The sequence below is a fragment of the Macrotis lagotis genome, chromosome 1, assembly GCF_037893015.1.
Source record: "Macrotis lagotis isolate mMagLag1 chromosome 1, bilby.v1.9.chrom.fasta, whole genome shotgun sequence".
Lineage (NCBI taxonomy): Eukaryota > Metazoa > Chordata > Mammalia > Peramelemorphia > Peramelidae > Macrotis > Macrotis lagotis.
Genome location: NC_133658.1, coordinates 508934042 through 508950366, shown reverse-complemented (window position 1 = coordinate 508950366; position 16325 = coordinate 508934042). Strand labels below are relative to the sequence as shown.

Genomic DNA, 16325 nt, shown 5'->3' with positions numbered 1-16325 from the left:
AGATTCTACTTCATACTCATTAGTGGGCATAAAGGGAAAAAATAAAGGGTGGAGGTGGGGAACATATATCAATGCACTATTGTTGGAACTGTAAATCATTCTAAAAGTTACTAAATTGGTCATATTTTTTGACCCAGTGATAACTCTTACTAGGCCTGTATCTGAAAGAGATCAAAGCAAGAGAAAAGGTCCCATTTATACAAAAATAACTATAACATCTCTTTTCATGGTGGCAAAGAATTGGAAACTTTATAAGGGGTATTCATTATTTGTGGAATGACTAAACAACATGGTATATGTTTGCGATGGAATGCTATTGTGCTGCTGGAAATGATGACAGTGATAGTTTCAGAGAAACTTTGGAAGAGTTGTATGAACTGATGCAAAGGGAAGTGAGAAAAACCAGAATAAATAATTTACAATTACAACAATATTGTAAAGACAAACTACTTTGAAAAACTTAGGGACTTTTTTTATTCAATACAATGATCAACTATTCAGGGTGAAACTGTCTACCTCTTGATAAAGATGTGATGAATTCAAAGTACAGATTCAGATATTCCTGTCCTCTCCAACTTCAGATTTGACCAGTGAGGGAATTTGTTTTGCTTGATTGATGTTTTTAACAGTTTTTGTTTTTCTTGCTTTCTGAAAGTGCTAGTAGAGGCAGAAAGAGGGAAAGAATGCAAATATGAAAATATAATAAAATTTAATTTTTTAAAAGTTTAAACTTTTTCTTATTTTTCAGAAAATATCAGGATCATTCTGAGCATCAGCAATCATTATATCACAGACGGATAGGAGGGTCAGTTTGTCTGCTGAATTAAATTTACATTTGGGTGGACTCTGGATACAGTCCAAAAAGATTCAATGGAATTAAACATTTGACTATAATATCTTCCTGAAGTCTTCATCTTCAAGAAGAAAAATAATCTTAAATAACAATTTTTAAACTGTTCATTAAGTATTTTCTTTCAAATAAAATTGCAACTTTTCTCATTGATTAATCAGCAGTAGTCCCTACTCAGCATATTAAATATTATTTAACAGACTAGATGGAAAAATCCTTTTCCAATAATAATCACATTTTATATTTTAAATTCTTTGCTCTTCTATGATTAAATAAATATCAAAATAACTGAATAATTTAAATCTCTACTAATAAATGAAGTAAATGATAACAAAAACCAGAATTTTTTTTATTATATTTTGGCTATAAGAAAGATTATAGCAACTGTCACTTCATGTCTTCATTATAATAATATATGACTTCTCTTTACATACCCAAACATAGTTGTACATTATTTAGTTTCTCCCAGGTTAAGTCTCTTCTTTAAAATCTTCTTTCTTAAGATAAATTGAAAATAACTTCATCCAAAAAACTGTCCACTTCTTTTCCCTAGCTTCTTTCCAGTCATGACAAGAAAACAATTCCTTTACCAGACTTAGTTCTCTTAAAGAACATCTTTATTTAGTCTTTTATATACAATATTACTTTTAATCTGTAAAAATTACACATGGAGGACATGACTGGAAACCAATTTTGGAGCAGCCAGTGAGTATCTCATTCAGGTTAGAACCACAGAATCCTAGAATTGGAAAAGGCCCTTGGAAGTCATGGAACATAAATTTCCTGCCTAATGAACAAAATCCCTTCTTTGATATTCTTGAGACACAATAAACTGTCCTCCGTTTGAATACCTCCACTGATAAGAATATAAAGCCCATGAAGTAGACTGGTAACAGTTCCTTGGGTTGGACCATTTATATCATGGGAAAAATGAATATTGAGTCACAGGGCTGCCATCCCACTACTGATAATGTGGGTTGGCAGTCCAAGTTACAAAAGCAGTCATTAAAATGACCGATCTCCTTTTGAACCAACCAAATATGAACCAGTAGATCCCTGATAACTAGTTCCTCTTAAAGTAAGCTCTGGGTTTCTCACTATTGAGTAGAAGCTGTAATTTGCATTGGATTCTGTGGAGCTTCTTCCACAGCTCCAAGCCTACAAGGAGCCCGCAGCTGTTCAAAATGTAATGTGTCCGTTTGTGTGCGTGTATGTGTGCGTGTGTGTGTGTGACCAGACTTAGTTCTCACAGAATTTTTTTTAACAGTTAACAATATTAGCCTGAAAGAAGTTTCTTTTCACCTTTTTTTCTGTCCTCATAGTTCATCTCATAGATCCCCATAGAAAAAGATAAAAATATATACTCTTTGATTCTGCGGGGCAAAGATCTCTTTCAGTGACAATAATTCAAACTGATAGAATAAATTGCTTAGAAAATATTTGTTGAATTGAACTGAATCTGGCAAAGTTTTTGGTTTTGACATACCACATGTATTGCTTTGGCTTTTAAAGATACTGTATTCTCTGTGGGAGAGCCTTTTGAAACAGGTGTTACATAGGGAAATTTTTAAAAAGTTGAAGAGAAATACAGAAAGTCAAACGTGATCAAATTTTACTTTCATGAGACCAGTACCTTGGCCTGACTGATAGGGATCAAGTTAACATAACTTTGAATCAGCAAGTCACTAGTACAGTAGGGCAGTTAAGTTTGGTTGTTTCTTAAGTCTTTGGAGAACCTATGACATTATTTTTAGTGGGCTTATTTTACATTTATATTTAATCCTGATATTATGATTTTACTACTTATTCCATTGGCCTTATGACATTTTTCCTTCTTGAAAAATGTTACGCAATTTCTTCTTCTTCTAGCAGATATAAAAAACTCTAGATGATGCATCTTTTGTTCATTCCATTATTTTTATTGACTTTGTGTTTCTATTTGATCTTTTCTGCAGGTCTCCTTTCACCAAATTTTCTCTTTATTGAATTTACTAATCTTGTTCTCTTTTATCTTATTTCATTTACCAACTTTCTCCTCTCCCTTATACTAAGTATTTCCTCCAGTTTTTCATTATTTTTGTCATTTTTTCCTTAGAGAATTCAGCCTGTATATATTTGGAGAAGGCAATTCATACAAACTATGTTTCCTTCCTTTACTTCATATAAAGTACCTACTTTATAATCAATTTTCATGGAATTATGTTTTTACTAATGCTTAACATATTAATTTTTTTTGGTTTTAGAGGGGAAATTAAAATTGCCCTTTAAAAGGAAAAAACATCTCTCTCCCTCCTCCCCCATAAAGAAATATGTACATAGAGTGGGTAGGGGTGCAGGGTGATTCTTTCTTATTCACTAGATGCAGATGTAAGCACAGATGTCTCTACCCTTCCAAGTGGCCAATTAGCATATTTGTTCTAGGCTGAAAGGAATTTGTTAATCACCCAAGGGATTCTAAATTTGAATGTATAATTCTAGGAGGACCACATGAAAGCAGGGCCACCTGCCATTTGGTGGACCACCTTTGGCCTCTGAGCAAATAATATTGGGAGGATGATTGGATTAAGTGATGCATTTCTAACTTTCTTTTTTTTTTGTTTAATTTATGTTAAATACAAAATGAGAAAAGGAAAATTGCTCTTTACACAGCAGACCTTAAGAGCGGATCCAATGTAAGACAATAAATTTATATTTCAAGAAATAATTTATAATAAATACTTCACATTGTTTTCAAAGCTTTTAGCTGCTGTGCAATTTTTAATTTTTCCCCTTTTCCAATTAAGCATGACTATTATATATATATGTGTGTGTGTATATATATATACATATACACACACACACACACAAAGGTATCTATAAACATACACACACACACATATATATATATATATATATATATATATATATATATACTCTTTCACATATTTGTGAGATCATGCTGTGCTTATTTCTTACTATCATCTGTTCTCTGAAGGTAGAGAGCATCTTCCTTCATAAGTTTCAAGTCTTTCCATGTTTCTCTAAATCAATCAGTTCATCATTTCCAAACCACAACAAGATTCCATCCAATTCTGACCTATTTGAGAGATTATCCTATGAAGATTTTTTCCCCAATCTGCATTTCTTCTATTCTTGGGCTACATAGGTTTTATTTACATAAGAAAATTTTAATTTGGAATAATAGAAATTATCTTTTTATTCTTCAGGTCTGATACTACTGGATATACTTTCTTTATATCTTTTCCCCCTGGTTTTTGTTCCTAACCTTTTCTTTTTCCAAATGAACTTTGTTATTATTTTTTCTCAGTAAAGTAAATTTTATTAATTTAATTGGGATGACATTGAAAAAACAGACTTGCTAGGTAAAATTCTCATTTTGAAAATTAGACTGCTTTACCTATTCATGAACAATAAATTTTATTCCACTCATTTAGATCTGAGATTATTTGTATTAGGGAATATTCTATGTTTATATCATTTCTAACTTTCTTAGCCCTTTTTGTCATTATTACCCTTTGGACACTTCTCTCACAAACATAAAGTTCTTTTCTTACTTCTTTGCTTCTGTTCAGTTTCCTTTTCCTGGGATGCCCATTTCTTCGTCTTTTGCCTGTTCAATTCAGTTATTCTTCAAGGTCCTCTAAATTCTGCCACTTCTAGAAAGCCCTTCCCTCTCTCTTGGTTCTCTTGCTTCAACTCCTGAAAAGAGTATACCTGTATAATTTAGCATGGAAGCTTATACCACTTTATGTCTTTAATGATTCAATAAACTTCAGAAGAAAAATCTAGCGATAGCTAAAAATATTACTATGGTAACTTATTTGTTTTGGGGCAATGCTAGTATGTAACTTGATATATTTATCCAAAATACTCTTCAATTTTATTTCAGAGACTTGAAGATAGAAAATTTGCTGCTAGATGAAGACAACAATATCAAGTTAATTGGTATGAATTTTTAAAACATATTTCCTTTATTTCATTAAAACTTTCCACATTCAATTTTTAAATTTTTAGTTCCAAATTCACTTTCTCCCATCCCTTGAAAAAAAGGCCAGCAGCATATTAATTATACATATAAAACCATGCAAAACATATTTTTTTAATTTTTTTCCTTGAATGTGTGTTTTCTTTTGCAAAGTGGCTAATATGGAAATATAGTTGTATGAATTTTTAAAAGCAACACTCTAAACACAGTGTTGTAAATCAACTGTCAATTATTTGTGCATGGATGATAGGATAATTTGTGAATTATTCACAGAGCATTGTTAATTTCCAGACAGTTACTCTCATTATTGAGATACACTCCAGGGCCACATTTCATTGCCTAAATAATAAGGCCTGAGGGAATTAAAGGCAATTTTAATATTGGTCATTTTTCCTGATTATTAGACAGAAGTAGAATGATTTGTTATCTATTACATATCAAATCATCACAAAAAGAAAAAATGCTATAAGAGAGCTATATCAAGTACTCTATAGCCTGACAGAAACTTTTTTCTTTTTCTGTATTATTGGATCATCAACACCATATTTTCCTTTCCTAAGTATAGATACTTGAGAGTACACATGTAAAAGGTCTATTAAGCTTTCTATAGGACTGCTATAGAAAATTAATTGGTCCAGTGAGTCTCTAAACTTAATTCTGTTTCCCTCAATTCAGTGGTTATACTGGAGGAGAGATAAAGGAGAACATAAAGCACATATTTTTAAATAGATTCTTATTTCTAGATACTGTGGTTTTAGTTTCCAATGGTAAGGAAATGTGTAAAACTCTAGAATAATAAGTAAACTTTTGAATAAGATATAATTGTTAAGAAGCTCTCTACTAGGAAAATATTTTTCCCTTTTTCCTCAAGTTTGTTAAAAAAATTTACTCAGGTTTGTTAATAAGTTTTCTTACTCTGCAGCTATCTAGTTCCTTTCTCAAAAAAAGTTACACTGTTTTCCCCATTTTCAATACAATAAAATAACTTTATATTTGAGGACAACTCAGATAATTGATAAACTGAATTTTTTATTTCTAGATAAGAAATATTGAATTAAAAAAATTTCCATAGGAATATAATGGAGATGTTTGCCTTTTCTGGGGGAGAGGATTCCTTGGCCAGAGGACCCTTAGGTTTACTTTGTCCTTGAAGAGATGATAGTAATTTAGCCAGTCTTAATAGTAGTATAGATTGTCACTTGTGCATATTATAATACTAAGACCGGACAGTTGAATGACACTGTATAAACATATAAACTGCAATTGTAAATTCAAAGAAATTACCCTTATCTGTGTGGAACTAAATTGAAGAAAAAGTAGTTCTTTGATGACAATTTAAAAACCCTAATTCAATATTTATCCACCTTAATTTCTTATTTAGTTTGCATCTTCTCTACCCACCTGCTCTTCCTTGTAGAAATCATTGTTTGTAATACATTTTATTGGCATCTTTTGCTTTTATATAGTTTTCATTTCCTCCTATATCTTTCTCTTCTTCTATCCCAGAAAACTATTCCTTATAATGATTGTTTTAACTTGGAAAAAAGAGAAAAATTTTTAGCAAAATCAATCAACAAATCCAAAACTTCTAAAACTTGCATAGTCCCACATCTGTGAACCTCCCTACATCATCAAAGAAGTAGGGGGAAATAGATTTCTTCTCTGTAGTTAAATTTAGTTCATTATAATTTTACAACATTCAGTTTCATTTTTTGATGATTGTTATTTTTCTTTTCATTGCATAGTTGAAACCATAGCATATATTGTTTTTCTGGCCTTTGTAAATATCCAGTTGTCACATAGCATAGGAAGAGTTGGGAAGCATTGTTTGAACATCTTTTTTTTGCTTTATTCAGAATGTACATAATAGAAGCATCAGTTTCCTTTACAGTAATTTATTAATTGCTGAAAAGTTTATCACTAAAGGAACCTGATACAAATAAAGCAAATGCATTTTATATAGCTGATACGTGGACATTTCCCCTTCCTATTTCTCATTTTAGATTTTAAATGCTTAAGTAGGATTTCTGTTCCCACCAATTATGGAGGGGCAGATTGCAAGTGATCCACACTTTCTCATAATCTTCCACTCTTAAATATGTTCTCCCATAAATTCTTTACAGGGGGTTCAACCATTATTCTGAAAGCTTTCTTCTAGATTTCTTGAAATTGTGAGGCCATAACAGAGTATTCAAGCTGTCCATTCTTTACTCTCCTTGAACCTGAGTTCAATTCCTACCTCAAACACTTTCTAGCTGTATAACAATGGCAAAATCATTTCACTTCCTTGAACCACAATTTCTTTATCTGTAAAAGTGATGAGATAATTATATAAAGTACTTTCCTGCCTTAAGATATAGCAATGCCAGTTGCTATCATCATCATCATCTTCATTCCCAAATATACATATATTTGTTGATATCCTTTATACTGCATCAACTGCAATAATTTTAAGATATATGCTAGAGTCAGTTCCAATTGTTTAGTTTCATAAATTTTATATTTAAATATAAAATTTTAAGTTAAATTGTTAAATTTTCATTGTGAACATTTATACCTCAGAAATCTTATTCACATAGTCAGTAAGAGTTTGAGGCCAAATTTGAATTCAAGTCTTCTTGACTCTATGCCTAGAGCTCTAACCACTCTGTCACCTCAGAAATTATCAGTTGCTAAAAATCAGACCTTCGTTAATTGTTTTGTTTATTGTCTAGAAGTAAAAAAGTGATAATAATGTCGATTAAATATTAAAGTTTGTGCATATATTTTCTCCCCGGAGAGTCTGGTTTTTACTAGTAGCACACCCTTGAAAATATTCTATAGGCTACTCATGACCAACACATGCTTCTTCATTGCCATTTAAGAGAACCATGCCTTTAATTCTTTGGAGATTGTGTATTCTTTTGGGGACTCCTATATATATATATATATATATATATATATATATATATATATATATATATATATATATATCATTCCCCCCAGGAAGAATATTAGTTTCAAAAAAAGATGAAACTTTATTTTTAGAGAGAAGAAAGGAAATAAACATTTATTAAGGATCAGAGGCTGTGACAGACTAGACTCATTAAATGCACTGAGCAATTTTCCACATGAAATTGATCCCATTATCCTTCTATTCAATTATTACTCACAATAAGTGTTCAAGATATGTATAATTTTGGACTAGCTCTGTGGGTTGTCCATACAAATCTGAGTCTGGACAACAAACATATTCCAACTACTTGGTTTTCCCCAGGTGAATAGTTAGGCCAATTAAAAAAAAAACTTATTTATTTATTTTGAATTTTATAATTTTCCCCTAATTTCACTTCCCTCCCCCCACAGAAAGCAATCTGTTAGTCTTTACATTGTTTCTATGGTATACATTGATATAAGTTGAACATGATGTGAGAGAGAAATCATATCTTTAAGGAAAAAAATAAAGTATAAGAGATATCAAATTGCATAATAAGAGAAAGGGTGTTTTTTTTTTTTAATTAAAGGTAATAGTCTTTGGTCTTTGTTCAAACTCCACAATTCTTTCTCATCATACAAAATGGTATTCTCCATCACAGACTACCCAAAATTGTGCCTGATTGTTACACTGATGGAATGAACAAGTCCATTAAGGTTGACCATCACCCCCATGTTGCTGTTAGGGTGTATAATGTTCTTCTGGTTCTGCTCATTTCATTCACATCAGTTCATGCAAATCCTTCCAGGCTTCTCTGAATTCCCATCCCTCCTGGTTTCTTTTTTTTTTTTTTTTTTTAGGTTTTTGCTAGGCAATGAGGTTAAGTAGCTTGCCGAAGGTCACATAAGTAGGTAATTATTAAGTGTCTGAGACCGGATTTAAACCCAGGTACTCCTGACTCCAAGGCCAGTGCTTTATCTACTACGCCACCTAGCTACCCTTCCTCCTGGTTTCTAATGGAACAATAGTGTTCCATTACATACATATACCACAGTTTATTAAGCCATCCCCCAATTGAAGGACATTCACTCAATTTCCAATTCTTTGCCACCACAAACAGGGCTGATATGAGTATTTTTGTACAAGTGATGTTTTTACCCTTTTTCATGATCTCTTCAGGGTATAGATCCAGTAGTGGTATTGCTGGATCAAAGGGTATGCATATTTTTGTTGCCCTTTGGGTGTAGTTCCAAACTGCCCTCCAGAAAGGTTGGATGAGTTCACATAGGTCAATTTTTTTTAAGAGAATTGTCTGAAAGAGGTTTTCTGCTTCCCACAAGATCCTACTGTGCTTCTGTTTTTCTGATGATTAAAAAACATTCCATTCTTAGTGAGCTAAGATTTCATCTTAAGGTTTCTCCTACAAGATATCTCTTCTGAAAATGTTAAAATCTTGTAAATCTCCCAAAAGGATGTTAAATTTGTTCCCATTTGGGTAACTAGGGAAAATAAAATATCTTCCTCAAGGGATATACATAGTGATGGATAAGACTCATTTCAGCAGGGAAGAAGGAACTTTGGAGACAGTGCTGTCAATCAAAAGACTCTAGAGGAAGATAGAGTTGTGGGATTTTTTTCTCTCGTTCTATAACAAGCATATGACATTAACAGATTATAGAACTCAAAAACTACTTCCTAATTTTGACTTTAAGATATAGAGATCTGAAGGACAGGAAGGTCAAGCCTAGGGAGTAGTCAAAGGGGTATGGGCCAAGACTATAACTCTGTATCTGTGGGGATTGAGCTCACTCAAATAATCAAGGAAATATATCTTTGTTATTCATGATGGCTCATTCCAAGATTTCTCTTTAGTCTTCCTCATTTTAACAAACATTTCCTCTTCTTATTATATTATTAACAATTGTTATTAATTAATATAATTGTGAATGCAACATTTATAAGAGAGGTATCAATCTATGCATGTGTTTTCCAATGTTTCTTGAGTTGCAGTTGTAAACCAAGACAGCAGTAAAAGGAAACAGTTGTTTAGTTGTTTTTCAGCATAAGGTTTTCTTGGCAAAAATGCTGGAGTGATTTGCCATTTTTTTCTCCAGCTCATTTTACAGATGAAAAAACTTGAGATAGACAGAATTAAGTGACTTGCCTAGGATGACACAGCTAGTAACAACTATTTCCCTAAGTGAAGAAAAATATTATATTGACTGGTCTGAACTATTGGTATGCCATCAAGAGAGGTAAAAGTCAAATACTGCATAACATTTATCAGTTAGAGAATTTCAGAGGACTTGGATTTGATACTGTTTGTTCCTGTGTGTGAATGCTTGAGGTCACAAGATCTTAAGGATTTTAGATCTTGTCTTCCTGCTTAGTTACTACCCCAAAGGGGGGGGGGCTGTTAATGTGCAGAGATAAGGAAAAGTACTACATAAACAGTAATTTTAGTAGACTTGTACAAGAGCCTTAGTTGATGAATAGCTGTTATAGTATCTAAAAAGCAGGGATAGTAGACAAGTTTCTCACAGTTTATAAAGGTGAAAAGAAAAGAAAGATGAGTTAGTAAAAGGAGTTAGATGAAATTTATTAGCCATATATGTACATACGATAGTATCTTATGTATTGACCACTGAATATAGAAGCAGCTTCTAGACAGGAGAGACTCCTCTCCATTTCACTCATCCCTTCCCAGGATGCTGTTTGAACTAAAGGGTCATGAATATAAGCCACTGGAATTGTATGGTACTAAGGGAACCCACTGTGGAGAAATCTACTAGTTTTATGGTGGTCAGTATGAGTGAGATAGATACCCACATAATAAATGAAATATCACAGAATTTCAGAACTGGAGGGGACCACATCAATTGTCATCAACTATCTCTGCTCCTCCAAAGAATTCTTTCTGTCATATATCTGACAATTCCAGTAATTTCCCAGTGACTTCATACAGGGAAATTATCCAGTCACTTTTTGATGACCCCCCCCCCACCAATGAAGGTAAATCTGGGGCAGTTCATTCTATTTCTGGATTTGTCTGATTTTCATAATTTCTGCTTTAAATCAAGTCTAAGAATTTCATTGCAACTATCAACCATTCCATATTCCATATATTCCATCTACTCTGTATCTTCCTTGTCAGACCAAATACAGTAAGTCTCATTCTACTCATTTGGATGTCAGTCTTTCAAATTTTTGAAGCTATCATGGCCCCTGGGGATTTTTCTAGGCTAAATACCCCCAATTCCTTCATTAGGTGGCATGAACTAGAGATTTTTCACCATCCTCTTCATCATCTTTTAAATAGTTTCCAGTTTATTTTTTATAATGTGACCTTTTAAATCTAGATCATATATCTATGTAGAGTTGTTGTGGTTTATGGAATGAGACTTTGGTCTAATCTAATTGCTCTCCAATTTTATAAGCAGTTTTTGTTAAATAATGAGTTCTTACCCTACAAGTTGATTCATGGATTGATTTTTGAGTTTATCAATCTCTTTACTACTGCATGTTTCTGAATGTTTCATCTGCCTTTTAAGTCCTCTCATGTTGTAGTTTTACAATCACACAGCTGGCCAAAAATGTTTTCTTAAATCTCAGATCTTCCTATGTTACTCCTCTTCTCAATAAACTCTAATGGCTCCCTGTCACCTCTAGGAACAAATAAAGACTTCCTGGCATTTTAAGTTTTTTAAGCCCAGACTCCTTCCTAGCTTTCTAGTTTTCTTACATATTTCTTCCCTTCCTGTAGACTCCATTAGGCAAACATACTAGCCTACTTGGGCTTTTTTTTCACACTCAACATATCATCTCCATGTATTTGTACTGACTTGGCTGTTCCTTAGGTCTAGAATATTTTCAATTCACTTCTCAATCATCTCAGCAAAACATCATGCTTCCCACATACCAGAAAACAGGCCCTGGAACACTTAACCTTTTAATTCCTGGAACTCTTATCCTGGGATTGCTGATTGGCAGGTTCTTTAGGCATCTAATACATCTAGGATTGACTCTGGTCATGCTTGACTTTACTCCTCAGCCACCATGCCCCTGGATGTATACCTCTTCTCCAACTTTTTTTTCCTTTCTATTTCTGAAATCATCATTAAATCATCTCTTTCATTGCTTCCCCCCACTACCCCAAACACTCCCCCATATACCACATTGTTCCCTTGAGAGAGTGGACTCATACTTAACTCATACATAACTTAAATTGGTCTCACCAAGTTCATGTCCAAAGAGAAGATTGCTCCTTTTTCTTAGCTACTGTTGGACTGGATCCTAAAGGTCACTCCTTGGGGCTTCTAAGCTGTATTGACTGGTTGCAAGCCCCAGTCTAGAATTCACCCATAGATCTATTGATAGTTTGTTCTTCTGAGCTTTTGGAACTCTACAGTTTATAACCTTTATCTAAAATGAAAGAATGATGTTTGTCCTTCATTTTCAAAAAAAGACTAGAGATCACAGGTGATGCCTTAACTTGTGTGTGAGTTGGATTTAAATGAGACAGTTGCACAGTCATCAGTCTTATTCTCTTCCGGAGTCATCAAAGTCCAGTGGCAAGATAAAAGTCAAGATGACTGGTGATGTTCTAGTATGCAGTGGGCAACCTTGGCATCATTGATACTTAACCAAACTCTAAGCACTCTACAAATTCTGCTTCAGCCACTTTCATGCTCATTGAAACAAATTGTTCTCCTCCACTTATTCTAACTGGGAAAGTCTTCACATGCCTGGAGTAGACATTCATCTGATTCACCATCAAGTTTGAGGTCTGGCAGTTACACTAGTGTAGCCCATCTGCTAAGATGATTTTGCTGAGATGTGGCCTCTGCACATGCTCTAGTTTCTTGGAGCCATAGGGAAGAGAATGAGATAAGGTACTTAACCAAGGAAAGGAATCTAGGCTCATAGCATCACAGAATTATTTCTCTTCTTTCATTAGAAAACCAACAGATAGAAAGAAATTAGTTGGAAAGAAGGTGACTGATTAGCCAGTCCCTTTCGAATGCATCTTTTGATCTGACTCCACAGTCATTCAAGAAGGCTTTTTTTGTCATATGGTTAGACTAGTCCCAGTTAGAGAACATTTCCATATGCTCCAAATCACTTCCATTACATTATATCACCATTCTCCCCCCAAAAAGGAATAAAAATGTTTTCTCTGTGTCTACATCAGTTGAGCATGTAGATACCTATTCCCATGGGCTGGACTTCTTGGCCAGTACTGTGTTAAATTATTATAAACTTTAGACATAATCATTTCCCTTATAGAAAGATGATGAAGCTTGTCTCCCTTGGGAAACTAGACTACTCTTTGGGAGAATCATCCCCCAACTGAACACTCATGCTCCTATACCTTTCCTTATTGCTTATCCTCTCTTGGCAGTTGCTGTTGCTACTCCTGCTAACCTTTCTCTCCCCTAGCCTCTGGTAACTACAGCAATACCTAAGTAAATAATTCTTTGTCCCTAAAAAAAAGTTGACAATGAAAAGCTATTTTAAACTGTTAATCCCTTATTTGACTATATGGTTAGATAGAAGGATGAAATAAGTATTTATTAAATTTTATTATGAACCAGCCAATGTACTAAGCACTTTACAAATATTATCTTACTTGATCTTTGCAGAAAGCCTGGGAAGCAGTTCTAAAATTATATTTCACAATTGAGGAAACAGGCAGACAGAGGTTCAATGACTTATTACTCAGGATCATATAAGTAGTAAGTGTGTGAGGTGCATTTGGTGACACAGTGAATACAATATTGGACTTTTGAGTCAAGAAGACCTGAGATGGAATCCTGCTTCAGATACCCACTAGCCAAGCATAGCAAGTTCTTTAACCTTTCTGCCTCAGTTTACCTCATCTATGAAATGGGAATAATAATAATAATAATAAGCACTTCTCCTGAGTTGTTTTGAGGATTAAGTGGAATATTTGTAAAGCTCTTTGCAAACCTCAAAATGATGTGTAAATGGTGGGTATTATTGTAAAATATATTTCAAATTTAAAATGTTAGTTCTAGCATTGTGTCTCCTTCTGAACTTCTTTCTTCTCAGTGTATATTTTTAAAATATGCAATTGATATTCTTTTCTTTTTTTAAAATATTCCCCCAGAGTACAGAAAGGGGAGTAGTGTATATAATAAGTTTGGAAAGATAGGCTGGAGCCAGACTGTGAAGAGCTTTAAAAGCTAAACAGAGGAACTGTTATATTTGATCCCAGACTCAAAAGGGAGCTTTTGGAGTTTATTAAGTAGGGGAGTGACATGGTCAGATCAGTAGTTAAAGAAAATCTTGTTGGCATCTGGGACTGAGAGCAAGTAGGAGGCTATTGCAACAGTCTAGGATGGAGATGATTAAGGACTGAATTTGGGTAACTAAATATAATAGAATTGTTATTTTTAGATTGTTTATACATTGGAGCTTATTGCTGTATATGGTATAATGTGATAGTCCAAAATCTATATTTTCTGTTGAGAATGTGTGTACTGTGCTTTACATACAGTCACATATATACATATATACATATACAAACATATGTATATATATATATACACATTTATGTATAAATATAGATATATTTTTTTTTGACTGCTCTCCTGTCATCTTCATACCATCCATGTCTCCTCATTTCCAGCCCAGCTCTCTAGCTCTCAGACTAGGGTCTTGGTCTCTGATTAATGAGAGTTCACCATAATTAATTTGACTTTAAAATTCAGACCTACCATGTTTCTGTCTCCTATGATCATTGATGGTTCATTTAGAAATGGGAAAAGTATTTGATGTAGAAGTATTTGATTTACAACATTTTTTTTAACTTTCAATGAATTTTTATAATGAAATCTGATAAAAAAATATATAATTTTGAAGGAAAATTATAAATTCTGTTAGGCTATGTCATCAATACTTGGTTATTGTGCATTTTTACAGTTTATGAATGTTACTGATGGATTATTAATCTGATTTTATTGTTGATTTTGGTGTATTTTTCACATTCTCTAATACTTATCTTTTCTCTCCTTCCTCTCCCTTTTTTACAGACTTTGGCTTGAGCAACTATGCAGGCATCTTAGGTTACTCAGATCCTTTCAGTACTCAGTGTGGCAGCCCAGCCTATGCAGCTCCAGAACTTCTTGCCAGAAAAAAATATGGTTCCAAAATAGATGTCTGGTCCATGTGAGTTATTCAACTTACAAAAATGAATTTTCCCCTCTTCCCCCTCCCCCCTTCTTGTTTAATATAGACATAAAGTTAGCATGTTAAATGAAGAGATATCATGTTCTTGAAAGTTTTGGAGAGTATAATAAAAGGATTTTCTACTTAGTAAATCTGATTTCCCAAGTGTTTGTGTTGAATAGCTCCATCCTCGTGGTTTTGATGTTTGATAGACACATAAACATACCAAGCTTACAGTTGCTCCTTCTTTACCATATGTTCTCCAGCAAAGCACACACCCATTCACCCTGGCCACTATAACTCTCTTATATTGCTTCTATCTTTATTTCTTCCATGTTCCTATACAGTTAGGGGTCTCCTCCCCTTCCTACTTTTTTTATGCTGTTACCACACCCTCAGAAGTTCATTCATACTTTTTGTACCATTTTCAGTATTTGGAATTTGTGAGAGATGTGGGACTGGGAAGGAATCCCTTCACATAATTTTTGCATTGCATCAAGAGGTGCCATGTTCTAGTGATGTGAATGGATATTCAGAATGTCTTTTTCCATACAACTATGTTTAAAATCAATGGTACGATAGTACTATTGGCATTCTATATTATGGCAATCTTTCTGCTTCACTGCACTGTGGGTCAAAGGGACTTTTGTGATCTGTCCTGGGAACTGAACTGTATTGTTTTTATGATAAAGTTAATTCCAATTTCCTGTCCACAAACTTACAAATGAACTTTGAAAATGTGACCTATTTGAAAGACACAAACTGACTATAATTGTTTCCCTTCCTGACAATGGACAAAAATGTTATTATGCACATTACTGTAAATGTGAGTGATAATTTTACAATGGGCAAAGAACTGATTGACGGAAACACGACAGGAAAGATACAAACATTGGCACAGAGAAATGAGTTGTGGGAGAAAAATTGATTGGGGGGATGGGTAGGAGATGTGATTTTGATTTAAAATTCTTCAGGTGAGAAGGGCTGCTTTGAAACAAAAGTAGCAGCTTTGTAGCAATTTTTAGAAACTAGAATCAAGACTAGAGAGATCAAAGAGAGCAGCAATCTTAGAAAATTTAATAAGGGAATGGAGCTCTAAAAGAAAAAAAAAAGGTCAGAGATTACGGAGGAGCCAGCAATTAGCATGGGGTTCAAGTGAAAGCAGAAAAATAATTTTCAACCTCATTAGAAAAGATGTATAATTTCCATGGATTGAAACTATGAGGCATTGCCCAACCAATCTAGGACTGAAAAGAAAAGACTGAATTTATGTATGAGATATGCCAAGTGGAATCTATGACTATAATGAGCTCCTGTAATTTACCAGTCTACATAGTTTGCTCCCTGGAAAATTTTTATGCTATAATAATGGTATATTCTTTAAT

At 33.6% G+C, this 16325-nt stretch overlaps 1 protein-coding gene across 1 annotated transcript in view; it reads left to right on the top strand.

The window, feature by feature from the left end:
• The window catches only part of HUNK (hormonally up-regulated Neu-associated kinase), a 140382-nt gene that overhangs the window by 66089 nt on the left and 57968 nt on the right, over positions 1-16325 (top strand). Inside the window, exons 3-4 of the mRNA XM_074214121.1 lie at positions 4740-4795; positions 14805-14940. Of these exons, the coding sequence (XP_074070222.1) occupies positions 4740-4795; positions 14805-14940 (192 nt within the window). The remainder of the gene's footprint in view (positions 1-4739; positions 4796-14804; positions 14941-16325) is intronic.